This window comes from Gambusia affinis, linkage group LG14 (genome assembly GCF_019740435.1).
Source record: "Gambusia affinis linkage group LG14, SWU_Gaff_1.0, whole genome shotgun sequence".
Classification (NCBI taxonomy): domain Eukaryota; kingdom Metazoa; phylum Chordata; class Actinopteri; order Cyprinodontiformes; family Poeciliidae; genus Gambusia; species Gambusia affinis.
Genome location: NC_057881.1, coordinates 5,105,981 through 5,122,756, shown reverse-complemented (window position 1 = coordinate 5,122,756; position 16,776 = coordinate 5,105,981). Strand labels below are relative to the sequence as shown.

General features: G+C 34.6%; 1 protein-coding gene across 1 annotated transcript; it reads left to right on the top strand.

Annotated features, from left to right (window-relative positions):
* The first annotated feature begins 169 nt into the window (after positions 1-169).
* Positions 170-16,503, top strand: LOC122844145 (H-2 class I histocompatibility antigen, Q10 alpha chain-like). Its single transcript, XM_044139353.1, has 14 exons — positions 170-312; positions 2,257-2,529; positions 2,724-3,014; positions 3,453-3,737; positions 4,297-4,416; positions 10,973-11,002; positions 11,190-11,219; positions 11,698-11,751; positions 13,155-13,211; positions 13,642-13,659; positions 13,781-13,810; positions 14,172-14,195; positions 15,638-15,673; positions 15,820-16,503. Exons 1-14 carry the CDS (start codon positions 258-260, stop codon positions 15,855-15,857), a joined length of 1,341 nt encoding a protein of 446 aa, XP_043995288.1. The 5' UTR covers positions 170-257; the 3' UTR covers positions 15,858-16,503.
* The last annotated feature ends 273 nt before the right edge of the window (positions 16,504-16,776 follow it).

The following is a 16,776-nucleotide window of genomic DNA, read 5'->3' as shown; positions in this document are numbered from 1 at the left end:
ATATATTTGTTTGCTTCATAATTTTATTTTCCGTGGCGGATGTGAAAGTGCTTGGAAAGTGTATGTCTTAAAAAGGAAGTCAGAAGTTCTCTAAATTATGACGGAAAGCCACATTAGCAAATGATTAACAGGAAGATCATAAAACACAGAGAGCATTCTAACAAATCAGCTTTTGTAACAAATACGGAAAGGAGTGCCGTCGAACAGCCGGACATAAGTGCTTCTCCACAAAGAGCGGAACCTACTTTGGGTTCAGAATGTCGCTCCTAGCAGTTTTAGTCCTTTTGGGGACTGGAATGACAGTAAACAGCGGTAAGTTAGATGGGGAATTTTTTGTTGTTCTTTTGTGACGATTTTAAGTTTATTTTTAAAAGTGAAAGCAAAATTGTGACATTTGTCTTAGTAACTGATTTTATGTGCTGTTACACTTCTAAGAGTGGTTATTAAGATTTAGCAATGTAGATTTAGTCAATAAAATAGAAACCTGATACAGTGGAGAAAGGTGGAGCATCTCAGGTAACTAAGAAATTCACCTAAATTCCAGCTTTTGTGTTTGTTAAATACAGAAGTGTTAAGAATGTGGATAGTGGATGATTAATAAAACCAATCTAGAATTTCTAAAAAGGTGAAAACCTAAAAGAAAAATCATTGAGCTCTCACTTTTGATTGGCTCAGAATATGATAAACAAGGGTGCAAAGTACAGACTGTCAAAGTTTGACAGCCCTCATAAAGTTATTGTGGCTTTGGCATATTGTTTCTATATTTCATGTCCTTGTCTTTTATGAAAAAGCCCACATCCCTCCACTATGCAGCCCTGTGCAATATAAAGGGTATTTTACTTCTCAACAAGTTAAATAACACAGCAAAGGTTGAAAGGGGGAGCACAATTACTAAATGATATTTTTCAGTTGTGACAATCTGACACTCATACAGTTGCAATAACTTAGAATGTATGTGATAAGAAGTTATAAGTGACCTTTGTTACTCTTGTCTTCTAGTCTCCTGGTTTTTATTGTCTCTAGCTGGAAGATAAGTTTAATTAATCTGTAAAGTGTGTCCAAATACTAAATCGAAAGTATTTCGTCACATTGAAAATTTCCTGACAGTATTATCATACAATCTAACCTTAGACGGTTTATTTAAGTTGATTTAAAGCTGTAATGGCAGAGTTGGCAAGTTTTCTGCCAGAATTAGATCTCTTGTTGCTTAAGGATCTTAATATTTTCTTTTGTCTCGCTAGATGTAAGATGGTTCTGTCTTTTAAAAGGGTTTGAGAGGCAGAAAAATGTTAAACTGGTATTTATTTCTTTTCTTTTTAAAAATATTTTCTTTCTTGTAGAGAGAAAGAAAATATTTCCCTCTCATGGAACCAGATGTACAATACAACACCATAGGCTAAATTCAGCCTTTTCCATATTATGCCCAAGACAGTTTTGACCTTTGACCAGTTGTTTGGGGTAATTAAGCATTTGTGTGAACAATTCAAACTTTTTTTTCAATAATCTTACATACTGCAGCTTTAATAAAAAGAAAAACAACCCTAAAATACAATACCCTCTTGTTCCAGAGAACTGTTTTTAGTTTCATTTATCAGTTATAAGCAGAATATGTCTCGAGGAATAGCTTTTTATTTAAGATGGACCCGTGGAAATGATCTGAAATACCCACATCAAAAGGTTTATGTTCTGACTTCAGATTTAGGGAGACACCTATTTAAAATTATAGATGTTTTTTATGGAGACAGTTTTCACTGTCTATTGTCTATTTTAAAGGAGATTCTGAACCAGATGGATGAACTTTTAGGAATTTTTAGATGAGATTTTTAGCTTTGTGAAAGCAGAGCTATTAATTCAGAAATGGTACCAAAATGTCTTGTAATTAGAAGAGAGAAGATTTTCCATTATTCTCAGTTCTCTGTTTTACTTTTGACCTGAATTAATGCGTCAGAGTGTGAGGAAATGGGTTTGAAATTGAGCTAAATTATTTAGAATGTCTGAACCTAACTTGAAAGTAACAAAATGGCAATTGCATTTTGTACAAAGACTTCATGCCTAAATATAGTCATTTAAAGATTTGCACTCTAGATAATCACTGATATTTCAATAAATTCATGTCTTTAACCTTCTGTCACTGACAATGACAGTACCATGCAATGTGCCACAAAATGTCTAGTTCAAAGCACAGCCATTTCAGTTTTCACAAGCCTTTCTTCAAATTAATTCCTCTTATTTTATTTATTTCTTTATGTTTTTTAGAAAAGCACTCCCTCACGTACATCTACACGGCCTTCTCCAAGCCAGTGAATCTCCCGGGGCTACATGAGTTCACTGCTATGGGTTTATTGGATAACCGAATGATTGACTACTATGACAGTGAAAACCAAATGAAAGTTCCCAAACAGGCCTGGATGAAAGAGCATCTTGAACCAGAGTACTGGGAGAAAGGCACCCAGTCCAGAAAGAGCAAGCAGCAATGGTTCAAGGTCAACATCGACATATTGATGAAACGAATGAGACAGAATGACACAGGTAAGATCCAAGGAGTTTTGGAATACCAAAATGCAGTAATAAAACCTTTAAAATTATAACCATTGTGAACTCTTATTGATAAATGCCCAATCTAGACATCAAGATTCTTTAGCTTATTTACTGTCTAAATCTTCTCTTGCATGTAAAATATTTTACTTCTTGTATAATTAGTGTAGTCTCATGTTTTCTTACAGATACTCATGTTCTTCAGTGGAGGCACGGTTGTGAGGGTGAAACCCAACCTGATGGGACGATGCAGTTTGTCCGTGGGATGGACATGTACAGCTATGATGGAAACGACTTTCTGTCCTTTGACGATGACGAACAGGTTTGGGTTGCTCCCATTCATGCAGCAGAAGAAACCAAGAGGAAGTGGGATGAGGTCACGGTGCTGAAGGAATACACCAAGGGTTACCTGGAGAAGGAGTGCATGGAATGGATGGCCAAGTTTAGAGACTTTGGGAAAGAGCAGCTTTTAAAAGCCAGTATGTATATTTATCCTTGCTTTCTATGATTTTGTTTATGTTTCATATGCTCTGTGCCAACTTACTAAAAATAAATTACTGACCAAAGTCAAACAAAAAATACATGAATTTACAAAAACTTTAATGCTTTGTTACAAGAACTTGAAACAATTGTTTTCATACACTGTATACTTTACAGGGACATAGTTGTGTGGATGCACTGAAAATATTTTGAAAAGTAAAATACTTTTGGTGCCATTCAAGACTAGAATGTGCACAAATTAGGGTGCATAAAGAGAATACTTTTGCCTTGTTGAAGAGTAGCTTTAAATAAAAAGACGTTTCTTTTATATTTCAAGTGTCCAAATGATCTCATAGAAAACAGGATGTTATGAAAAATATCTGATTAATATTTCTGCCATATGCAATCATCTCAAATTACTTTTTTTCCCTCTTCAGCTCCACCTGCAGTGCATTTGTTCACTCGTAAGGCCAAAGTCGAGACGAACACCATTTTGACGTGTCTGGCTACGGGTTTCTTTCCAAAAGACATCACTCTGCATATCAAGAGAAATAGCCGAGTCCTTACTAAAGAGGACGGTTTAGTGACCACTGGAGTTCGACCAAATGAGGACGACACCTTTCAGAGAAAAGACCATGTGGAGATTTTGAAGACGGATGTTTCCACCTTTACCTGTGAAGTTAATCATCCTGCCTCTAAAGTGCAAATTGAAAGGAAATGGGGTGAGTAACTTTTTGTTGCACTTCAATTTATTTACTTAAATCAAAGCAGTATTGTTGGCCGATTGATGAAGTGAAACTCTCATCCAATACCCCATGAACGATATTTTTTCCACATAAATTGATTTTATCCACAATTACTGTACAGTCATACACAATAAATTAGAATATCTCATTCCAATGAGGCTCGTTTCTCAGATTTCAAGTACCTTTCGAAAATAACATACTTTAAGCAGGTGATAAGACCAGTGATGTAGTTTTCCTATGTTAAATGTCAGAATGGTTTTTGGGAAGTGTTTCTTGTTTCTTTTGGTCAACAGTGGTTTTCACTCAGTTATGCAGAGCCTGTCATTAAGTCATAACTTCATTAATAAAAGCAGCATTTTGTATTAACAGCATTTATCTTTGAAAATAAAACTTGTTTGATAATCTGAAACAGTGAAATGTGAGAGAGAATTATAGAATAAATATGTGAAATGTGACATAGTCTTCCTAATTCACATAGCACTAAGGTTAAAATGGTTTCATAAGTAAAACTAATATGTAACATGTTTTATTTTAGATCACATTATTCTTGAAGGCGAAGGAAATGGGGCCCTCATCATTGGTCTAGTGGCTATTATTCTGCTTGTGTTCATTATTGGGCTTTTTATTTTCCTTTGGATGAAGACTCGTGTGCTTGGTAAGATTTTTTCACCCTTTCTGTTGGAAATAAAGATACCTTGTATAATGTTTGATCTGTATCTATTGGGGTAAGATAACTGCTGAATATTTAAATTTTATTCATTTTTATTAAGTCATTGTTAAATTGTACTGAAAGTCACCAATTTACACACCAGCAATACAATTTTTAAGTTATACAAATACAATAACAAAGTAGTTTTCTCTTCCATTCTTCAAATAACTTTAAGTTTACTGAGGTTTTGATACACTGAAGTGTCACCTACAACAAAATGTGGTTGTGTGCATCAGTACATCAGATTTATCAAAGATCAACAAGCATTAATTTCTTTTTTTTGACAAGGACAACTCTGGAAGTCCACAGATCATTTTTATGAGTGCAATTTAGAGATATTTTCCTTCTTTTACTTTTAATGAAATTTAAATAGTTAACCATTAATGAGTTAACCATAAACTATAGCAGTAGTTCTGCTTAAGTTACAACAATTGCGCTAACTTGGAGCTTGTATTAGTGTCAGCCAAACTCTGGGATGTTTAAATATCCAGAAACAATAAAATTGATTAAACTGATTTCTTCTTAGGCCTTTATTTCACATTCAGCTTCTGGCATCCACAAACCATCACAAGTTAATACCAATGAAATTCAGGAATTATTTTTCTTTTAAATTTTTTTTATTATTATTATTATTATTATTATTATTATTATTATTATTATTATTATTATTATTATTATTATTATTATTATTATTATTATTATTATTATTATTATTATTATTATTATTATTGGGGCCTGCCCCATAGCAATGCAAAAGGTATGCACCTATGCATAGCAATGCATAGGTGCCTGCCATTGTTCTACACCCAATAGAATGTCTCTTTATATATTATTGGGGCCTGCCCATAGCAATGCATAAGGAGAGCAGTGAAGTCAGTCACTGCCTCCATGCATTGTATGGCAGGCACCTATTGTTCTACACCCAATAGAACGTCTCTTTAATACGTATTATTTATTATTCTTCCGTTACTGTTAATGCGGCTCTTCCCGCTGCGAGCCCACCCACAAAAGTGGTATCAAAACGTGCGGCTCGATGGCAACGTAGAAAGCGAAAAACGAGCAAAATTTCCAACTGCCGAAACACAGAGCATAACTGACACCAACTGCCGCTTTTTTAGAGTGAGAATTTAAGCAGATTTCTGACCCCAAAACAATTTTGAAATTGTTTTGAACTGCCTTGCACAGCTAATGAACTGCCTTGCACAGCAAGACAGTTCATTAGCATTAGCCTTTTAGCTTAAATAAGCTATTAGCTATTTTTCTGACTTATTAGCCATGTTTAGTATACTTAATGGTGTAAGTCAAGTATAGACAACATGCTAGTGAGCTGATTATCATGCTGAATCGTGCATGTCCATGTTAGTCAACATTCTTGTGATTCTCCACATGCTTCTTTTGAATTTTTGAGCTAAGCTTAGCATTGATGCAAATTTTTAGCATCAGAACGCTGGGTCCAAACCGACGAGCACACTTTGGCAGGCCCCAGTTAAATTTCTTCAGAAATTTTCTAGTTTTATCTACTCTGATCACAGTTTCATGATTATAAAAGGAAAACTGTTTCCAAGGAATGTGATTCTGTATAAATAAAGAGACTTGGTTGTTTTTTTTTTTTTTGTAAGACAGAAAAAAAGATCACAATTTGCTATTAGAAATATAATAGTAATTGAGTTTGACAGTGTTTGCCTTTAGCTGACTTGCAGTAAAGGAAAATCAAATCAGCTGTAATTGAATTTCTTTTCTATTTTAAGGCTGTCTGAAGAGTCTTGTGATGTCTGACAGATAGTGACTTTATTTGTGCTTTATACCCAAACACAGGGGTGTCCAAACTTTTTCCATTAGTGCCAAAAATGTTCACGTTGAGAGCAGTCTTTATTTCTTAAAACTCTAAAAAATGACCAGCACAGTTGCTGTTTTAGTGACGGGTAAATATTTATTTTAACTTTTTTGGGATTAAACATTGTTATTAAAGAAAAATACTTTGTCTCATTTTAACATGCGGAGTGGCGCAAGTCCGTGTCAGTCCACGTTCTCGCGATTCTCCTCCTGCCGTCGATCGTGCTGCAGCTTTCTATGGCGTCGACGCTAACTCTGCCTGGAAATGGAGAATGCCAGGTTAGTTTATGAACATTCAGATTTTGATCTGGCCCAAAACAGAAATGAGTTGGGATAAAAACATGGACTATTTTGAATGTAAACAAGAATAAAAGAAGATATTTGGTGGTGGAATGATGCAATGGAAGACTCTGTGATGTCACTGGCGATGCAGTCTGTGATGCTCCCAAGTTTCATGCAGAATGTGAAATACATGAAAAGAAGTCCTTGCAAGAAGAATATGAGGAGTTTTCAACTATTTCAGTTACCGCAACAAAATGATGGGACCCAAAACCCCGAGGCAGCTTCCTCCTGCACACCAGGATATCTTAGGCGAGGAAATCCAAAGTCTGAACTCCTGCCTGGAAATGGAGAATGCCAGGTTAGAAGACAACCAAGCATGGCCAACCTGGAGGCCCTCAAAGAGGCCGAAGAGGCAAAGAGGAACTAGAGAAACTTAGTGATCCAGCAGTCCTTCACGCTGGGTCATTGCTCCCAAGTTTCATGAGAATGTGAAATACATGAAAAAGAAGTCCTTGCAAGAAGAATATGAGGAGTTAAGGTGGCCCACCTCCTCAGCCTTTTTAGCTGAAGTACAGGCTGAGAGAAAAAAAGTGAGGCCCTCCAAGAAGAACTGAATCAACTCAGACTTCATACAAGGAGCTGAGCTCCAAAGCAAAAATTTCAGGACTAAAACAAGACATGAGGAACAACGGCTGCTGGAGAATCTGAGAGCTGAAAAGGACAAAATGTTTCAAGATATGTCACAAAGGTTCACAGTCCTGCAAGACAGCGAGACACTTTGAAGGAAGTATCAGCTCAGAAATTCAGCGACAACCTCAACTGCTGCAACTATCATACCAGGACTAGATGAAGCAGGAGACAGAAAAGCTCTTCTAGACAAATCAGAGGAGGACAAGGCACTTCTGGACAACCTGAAAGGCATCAGGTTCACATTTCATACGAAGAGCTAAAAAGCAGGTATGAAACAGACACTATGCATTTGAAGAAGCAAGCTGAAACATACCAGGAGGAGATGAAGCAGGAGAGAAAAGCTCTTCTAGACAAATCAGAGGAGGACAAGGCACTTCTGGACAACCTGAAAGCCGAATATGCTGTCCTCCAAAAGAACACAACAGAGATCAAATTCCTGCTGGAGAAGGAAAGAAATGCCCAGGCTGAGCTGGAGAATGTTAAAGGTTTGTACCAGGACTTAAACTGTTGGTATGAAACCTATGTCACTGCACTCAAACAACAAGCAGAACAACACCAGCAGGAGATTGAGATGGAGGAAGACTACAGAGAGGGAGAAAGCACAGTTTCCAAAGAGATGGAGGAAGACTCACAGAGCCAAGTGGACCCAGTTAAAGTCTCGAGTCCAGAGGTTTCATCAGAGGAACTCTCAGGAGAACCTATATCAGATTGTTCAACGAATCCAGAACCCACAAATGAGACCGAAATCGCTGCAAAAACCGTCCTGGAGGAATTGGATCATCCAGACACTCAAACCAAGCAGGACGGCAAAAAGAAAAAATCAAAAATTTCAATTTGGAAAAAGGTACGAAACATGCTGCGATTGAAAAAGACATGAAAAAAACAAAACAGTGAAGACGATCAAGAACAAGTTTAAAGTTCTTGATTTTGATATTTAGAGAAGAGAGGAAAAGAGGAATCGAACCCATGGAGGTTGTAGCCTCTGTTAACGGGGCGCCATGCCACGCTCTGTCAAATTTAACATTTAAAATGGAAAAGTTTTGTCCCCCATTAACAAACTAGAAAATAGATCCCTTCCCAACCCAATTGGAAAAAAGGTGGGCAGCACGGTGGTGCAGCGGTTAGCGCTGCGTCTTCACAGAGACCATCTGTGTGGAGTTTGCATGTTCTCCCCGTGTTTGCGTGGGTTTTCTCCGGGTGCTCCGGTTTCCCCCCACATCTCCTAAAACATGTCGGTCAGGTCAGTTGGTCGCTGCAAATTGACCCAAAACATTTTCAGAGACTCTAAACAATAAAGTTCAGTTTTATTGTTAAACTGGTCAAATTAACTGAATTAGCTGAACGTTATGTTTGCCCTTTTCCCTTCACTGGTTTAAAGCCGCAACAACACTGGGCTCAATATTTATAGCAACGTATTGATTTAAGAATGAAAATGTTTTCTTTTAATAGTAATGATTTCTGTTTATTTTCACTGTACTTGTGCTGTTATGGTTTGACCTTTAGTTGACCTTTTCTACACACTTTTTATATTAAATTGCACTGAATTATAGCTCATTAAACTGTTTAAACCTGTATTTTAAAAAGATTAGCAAAAGGATCATGCAGTGGCTGTTTTAGGGCTACTGTGGCTCAGTGGGTAAAGTGGTCGTCTTGTGACCAGAAGGTTGTAAGTTCGATTCAAGCTTCCTCAGCCACTTGTTGAACTGCCCCAGGGCACTTAGAGGCAAGTTGCCCCCCGACCTGCATGTGAATGTAAATGTGTGTGAATGTGAATGTAGCGCTTTGAGTGTCAACATGACCAGCAAGGATCAACACAAGTTCAGTCCATTCTCCTGTTTTTATTTGATAAATCCTGTTTTTGTTTTTATACCAAACAGAAAAAAGCTGATTTAACAGGTTTGGATTTCTTCAGGTTCGAGGGTGTTAATTGAAAATTAGAGTTTAATCTGTACATAATATTAGATTATAATTGTAATCATAATTTAATACTCTGGACCATGAAGAAGCTCAAACTTGTTTTATCTGGTTTGTTTGTTATAAGAAAAAAAATATTTTTATCAAAAATAAAAGTTACTGTGTGATCTTTGAGTTAGTCTTTATTTAGAAATACAGATTCAAGATATTATAACAACCTTAACAAAAAAGTGCAATTTAACATGAAAACCTGTAGAAAAGGTAAAAAGAAGAAGAATCAATTAAAGTATGAAAACAGAAAATTTAATCAGAAATTATTTCCACTCCAGGAAGAAATCGATTCTTAGATCAATACTTTGTAATAAATATAAAGCTTTTGTGTTGTCTGCTTGTATAAAAGAGAAGGAAATGGGGCTAAGAAATGCCTAATTCAGTTATTTTTTTAACCAAATTTATAGTAAAACTGTAAATGATGTTTTGTTTAGGACGTTACTTCTAGGTTTTGTTTGTCAACTGGGTTCAATTCCCAGTCATGCAGAATCAGCTGCATGTCGTTTTTCCTCTCTCCTCCCAATTTCCTGTTCAACCTGTTAAATAACGGCGTGAAAAACTTTATTAGAGCCTAAAAAACCTCATAAAAGAACTACAAAATACATTTCACCTCACAAATGGACCAAAAATCAGAATATTCTTACCAACACATTGTGCTCATTTAAAAAAACAACTTTCTTCCTCTTTCTCTCTGTCCTACATAATTAACAGGTTACTTAATACACACACACACACACACACACACACACATGCACACACCCCTCCATGGGCTGCCACCTTATCGTGGTGGGGGGGTTTGAGTGTCCCAGTGATCCTAGGAGTTAAGCTGTGGGGGCTTCATCCCTCTGGTTGGGCCCCCCAGTGCAGACGGGTCCAAGGTGTAACCAGACCAAGTGTAGCCCAAACAATTACATGTGAATTACATGTGATTCACATATTTATATCTAGATATAGATATATATAAATGTGCTATATATATAAATATATATAAATATTATATAAATATAGATTCACACATAAATGTGGTTCACATTATTTTAGCTCATACGTTCATTTTAACACGGTGAATGGCGCAAGTCCGTGTCAGTCCACGTTCTCGTGATTCTCCTCATGCCGTCGAACGTGCTGCAGCTTTCTATGGCGTCGACGCTAACTTTCAGCGTCGGAACGCCGGGTCCAGACCGACAGGCGCACTTTGGCAGGCCCCATTTAAATTTCTTCTGAAATTTTCTAGTTATTATTATTATTATTATTATTATTATTATTATTATTATTATTATTATTATTATTATTATTATTATTATTATTATTATTATTATTATTATTATCTGAAAACCTGCCAGTTTAGGTTTTTTCCCCTACAGAAGCCTACAAGTTATTGCTTAAAACTATAAGGATACTTTTTCGGATTAAATTGTGATAAATAGGTTAGATAATAAAATATTACTCTAAAAAGCTTATCATACTGTTGATACAGATCAAAGTATATATATCATTTGAAATTTTACAAAGTTTGAAGTATAATCATAGACATGATAAAAGATAACTAAGCTTCTCATACAAAGTTAAAAACTGAGTATGAGTACTGTGTATTTTTTGTAGGCATTTGCTATAGATCATAACATTGAATTGGTGTTCTTTCAATTACACATTCATTTTGCTTTATAAAGATTAAACCTGCTGTTGAATGTTTTAAAATGTTTTTCATTTTATTTTATATATTTTTTAACAGATTGCCTTAAAAATAAAAGCTCCAAACCAAGTAAGTTCTGTATTTCTTTGCTATATATATTATATGTGCTATTTTTTTCTGGTGTTGTAATGCCAGGATCTGCAATGCATTTAGCTGTCTCCTTACTACTCTGTTGAAAGTACAAGTGCATGCATTCTGAGAATAGTGAGCTGTTCATTGGTTCAAATATATCCAAACATAATGTCTTTATTTGTAGATCTAGAGTCTGTGACCACCTCTGAGTCCGGTAAGTCACACATATTGATTTTCTAAGCTCAAAAATGTTTTGTTTGCTCTTTTAAATCCTAAAGTGTAAATGAATGCTGAAACCAATCTCTGTTGGGTCTAACTCAATATTCTAATAGTCCATTGCAGGATAGACATCTTCCTCATTCATCACATAGCATCATGCTAGAAAAGAAGCTCATTGTTAGATGAAATAGTAAGGGCAAATATGCCTAATTTTCTTCAGAGCGTTGATCAGAGTCTGCCAAACAAAAATGTTCATTAGGATGTTCAAAATAAAAAGATGAGCTTATAAGAAGTATGACAAAGAAATAAAATACCACAGTTTTACCTTAACGTCTTTTGTGTATTTGTGGGCGCAGACAGAAACTCTGGCAAACAAACAATATCTTTCAAAAGATTTCTTTATGAGGCAAAGATACAAATACAGAGATACTAATGCATAAATATTTCTGTTTGTAATTAATATTTGTTTGTAGATGAAAATTCCAGAGATCCAAACCCAGCAGAGGAAGTTAATCTGCTGCAGCAAAGTAAGTGTTATTTTCTGTTTAATTCACTAAATAATGCTTATTTATAAACTGTAAGTTGACTCTAAGATGTTGTAGAGTTAATTGTGTAAAAAAAAGCCATTTCATCTCGGTCCCATTATATATCCATTTAATTTAGTATTTTTAAAATGCTGATATGTCTTAAATATGTCAAAATTAGGAATCAAGCAAATTGTTTAAAATATGCATTATAAGTACATTTTCTAAAACCACACATTGCCAAGAAAGATCTTCATTTTTGCCAGATGGAAACAGACTTATATTAGATGGAGATGAAACATCAAGTTTTATTATACACACAGTTACAAATATTAAAAAACACTGTATAAAACTACATGTAGCTTTCATTCCTTCATGTTTAGTCCTAATATAATGAATTAGTTTCAATATATAAATATTTTGCTTATTAAAAATGTTCTCATTTTATTGTCTTTTTTTTCTCTTTAGAAAAGGAAAAAAAAACAACTAATATTTTTAAATGGACTTTAGTTTTAACAAATTTAAATTTTGTTTTAGAGGCTTTTTAACTTAGCCTGGTCATTGCCTTCCTATGCATTACCTCTCAAAAAAATCTCACTCCCAGCACAATCTGGACTTTCTCTCCGGTAAATGTTTCACTGGGACAAACAGCAATCAGAAGGAGTAAGTGAAAATAAATAATGTTTTAGAATTGTAGTCTGTCTGTTGATTTAGCAATGTCAGCAGAGGAAGTGAACAAAATTGTTCAGTTCATATTGTTCACGCTTCCAAGTATTGAATTAAAATGAACAGCCAGCACTTCTCTCTTCGCAGTGGAGGATGGTTGTTTACAGCGCAGGCAATTTCCTGCAAGCTTCTTATTGTCAAACTGGCACATTACATACGTCATGGGCAAATATTAGCAATTGGGTAAAATTTAATACCTCAACACAGTCCACACCTCTAATCAAGCCAAAGTTTTTATTTAGTTTAAGTGACTCAATTTGACTAAATATTAGTCAGGTAAAATGTGCTTTAGCATGCCAAGGAGATTATATTGTCATCTGCGTAGACGGAGCCTGTGCATAGTGGAGCACCAGTCATTGACATCTGCATCAAAATTCTGGAAATTTCACAGTAGTGGCACCTATGTGCAGAATATATTATAGTACATTATATTTCATACTCCATTTTTCACACACAGTCGTGTGACAGTGGTCTGATTTGAAAAATAAAAAAGGCCATGTAAAATAATTTAACAAATTGGATCAAACAACAACTATATAACAAATGGCACAACATAAATACACCTAAAATAACACCATAAAAATGAATTCTTCTGTTGAGGTATAATGGTATAATCATTCAAAACCAGATAACAGCAGTGATTCTGTCTTTACTGTCTATGCTTGAATCTTTGTGTGTAGATCAACCAGTCACCGATATAAATACACCTGAGGAAAATCATCAACTCCTTTATGGTGGTAAGTTTTCTTTACCTATTTTTCATATACTTTTTTTTTTATTCAGAAAATTCATACCGTACTATTTCTTAATACATGCATACATGGTCATTCTCTGTTAGATGGACACATACCAGTGGTTCTTAACCAATACGCTTTCATACCATTTATCCTTTTTCGCTAAATGTCTGCAATTAGGTTTAAAAACTTGGCTAAAGTTTGAATGATGAATATTTTGATTCAGATTAGGAGTATGATCAAACTATGTTATCAGTAATTTCAATAAAAATATTTTTGCAAGGATTTGCCATCTGTCATGCCATTTGCTTTTTATTATTTTGTGCCACATTCTCTTTTCTTTATTAAAATCAAATCTACATTTTTGTTGTATTAGTGGATCAGTTTGTTGTTAAATGTTTTAAAAACTGTTTTTGTTTTCTTTGCCCTAAAGATTCATCCTCCAATCCAAGTAAGTACTTTTGATCTTTGCTATGCTGTTGTCAATCATCTTAGTCCCACATTGAAAGTATAAATGTCAGACACACTGTCTATAAGTATAAAGGTATACCAACATGTGCCTTCATTTGTAGGTCTGGATTCTGCGATCACCTCTGGTTCCAGTATGTTGCACCCATTCATTTTCTAAACTTTCAAAAATGTTCTGTCTTCAGTTTCAAGCTTGAGTGTGAAAAATTGCAGGTTGTGGATATGAAATGCCTGATGAAAAATTGTTGACCAGAGTATTTGTTCACTTAGTTAGGTTTAAACATGGATCAGGAAACATAAAATAGTTTATCAAAATGCAAATATTAATGAAAAGTTATCCTTATGTCTGTGATTAGGTTTGACAAAAATGTACAGTATAAGTATTTTCATGTGAATTAAATGTATTATGAAACTGATCATTCACTAATTTTAGAGAAAGGAATATTTTTTTTTTTACAAGATTTGCCTCTATAACATTGTTTCCTGTACTAACAGATTCCACAGACTCCTCTGGAACAGGTAAATCACATCCATTGATTTTCAGATCTTTAAAATTGTAATATCTGAAATTCCTTATAAAACCTAAAGGGTAAACTTTAGAGTCCAACAGAATTTAATTTCTCATATAACAGGGTTTCTATGAACCTCAGTAACATTTTTTAGATACTCATTTATTCCTCAGCCTGCTCTGTTTAGTCTTAAGTACAAAAACTAATCTCTGTTTGGTCTGACTGAATATTCTGATAGAGTTCATTGTAGGATAGGTAATTGCTTGACACCTCACTAAGCATCATCCTAGAAAAAGCAGTACAGAAGCTGCATTTCCATTGATCATATAGTTGTACGAATTGTAATTATGAAAATAAATTTGCTGAATAGAAACATGCCAATGTAAAAAAAACATGTTTTTCAATAAAAGGTTTTTGTACTAGGATGAGGTGGTTTTTCAGCCATAACGAAGTAGATACTGCAATGGAAACATTTTCTTCTGCCAAACATGAGTCACATGATCAACAGCTACCAAATCAATAGGAAGTATTAGGAGCATGATGGTTTGTTTTTGCGCAACATACAAGCTGCACACAGTTTTTCAGAAAATGTGCTACAATTTTTAATGACTTATCGCTTATTCATGTGTGATTTCAATTTACTTTCTTAAAGATATTTGTCAATATATTTTTGACAAATATCAAAGATATATCAATATCAATGTATTGATATTGTTACCAGTAGTAGTAGTTACCAGTAGGAGTAACTACTGGCGTAGTAACGCCTATTACTACTGGCATAAAAGACAAAGAGGATGACAGGATAATTTCATGGCATGTTTTTTAATGACTTATCACGTGAATAAACTTATTTACGTGTGATTTTAATTGTGTTTCTTTGTTAATGGAAAGACCACAATTGCTAAATTGTGTTGTTTTCTGACACATTTGTAATGGAAATGGATCTACAGTTAGACAAGTTGGAAAGGGAGAATCATGTCTTTTCTTAAAAGTATTGATGAAGTTGATTTATTGTACAGTTCTAAAATATTTCACAGCAAGAGAAAGGGACTGTGGGAAACATAAAGGGTAGAAGTAAGTTGTGTTGTAGCTTTCCATATCAGAATTGATGAAGAGAAAATGTTGGACATCAAAGTAAAAACAGCTTGAGCCAAAGCTAAAATCTTATTTAAAAGTAGCTTTTTCCGAATCAGTTTGAATCACAGCAACTTTGCAGAAAAAATATATTCCTGGATACTTTTCATTTCAACAGTTGCTGCAATATTTTTGAACAGTTGGAGAGTTTTCTTTTAAATAATGTGGACATCTTAATCTAATGTGAGTTTGTGGCTACAGGTGTTTTTACTTAAATTTGTGAAATAAAGTTTATTCTGCTAATAAACCTTATAGACAAGAACAACTTTATGCACATTTCCATGTCCAGAACATGAACATTTTCTTTGTATCTTTTAGGACAATCACTTCCATCCCAAGATTCTGGTGCTCATGGTAAGTAGCTTCATACTTATTAGAATGTTTGCTGCGCATTTCAATACTATATTTTTGCAAACTATGTGACGTGAAAGCTTCTTATGCTTGCTATGTTCACTGTTTTGTTTACAAAATGAAATAAGATATTTTTTTTACTTCTGCAGTGGGCTCATCTTCTTCTACCAGCAGTCAAAGCGAGTGACAAAAGTCTGAGTAAATCAGCTGTCTCAGTCATTTGGAAGCAGATTTACCAGAATACATAAAACAATTATCAAGATTTGTACTCCGTGATCCTAATTCAAAAGAAAAAAATAATCTTAAACATGTTGAAATGGTGAAATGGAAACACGTTGTTTTTTTCTTTTTTTTCCAAGATATATCAGAAATAAGTCATGTTTCCCAGTGGCTCTATGAAATCTGTAGAACATTTTTCTTTACATTCTTCATAAAAGCAATGAATGTGTGTTTGGAAAACAGAGAGAAAGCTAAAAACACACAAGTCATACAGCGATTTGTAAAGATACCAATACCTAATTAGAAATGGAAGAGTTGGAAAGGTGAGTATATTTCTGTTTTTGTCTGATCAGTTGGGCAGCTTCCTATCACTAGCAAATGGTGGGATGAAGGTTTTCCTTCTCTCAAACAATTAAATCAAGCTATGTCTGCAACAAAATGTTAACAAATTTTACTGTATGACCTAGACAATCATGTCTTTACATGTTTTCTGTTCCCTTATCTTTTGTGAGAGAACTTTTTCAAAGGATTAAGACTACTAAACAGAACCCTGTACTGAATGCTGAAATCTGTGTTTTTGTTTCTCATTGAATAAATCAAATTATTAAAATTTGTTCTTTTGTTATGACGCAAGTTCATGTTTACCTGAAATATATTTCAGTAGGTTTTCATTAACATGTCCAGTTTTCTTTACAAAGGAACAGGGGTTATTTTTTTAGCTAATGTCAAGATGGTGTTTATAGAAACTAGAAAACTTCAAAAAATTTGTATAACATGATGTTGGGTTTCTTAGAAAAAAGGCTTTATTTACAGGGCTTGACTACCAGAAGACTTCCAGGTATAATCACCACAGAGTTTCTACTTTGGTCTTAACGAATTGTTCCACC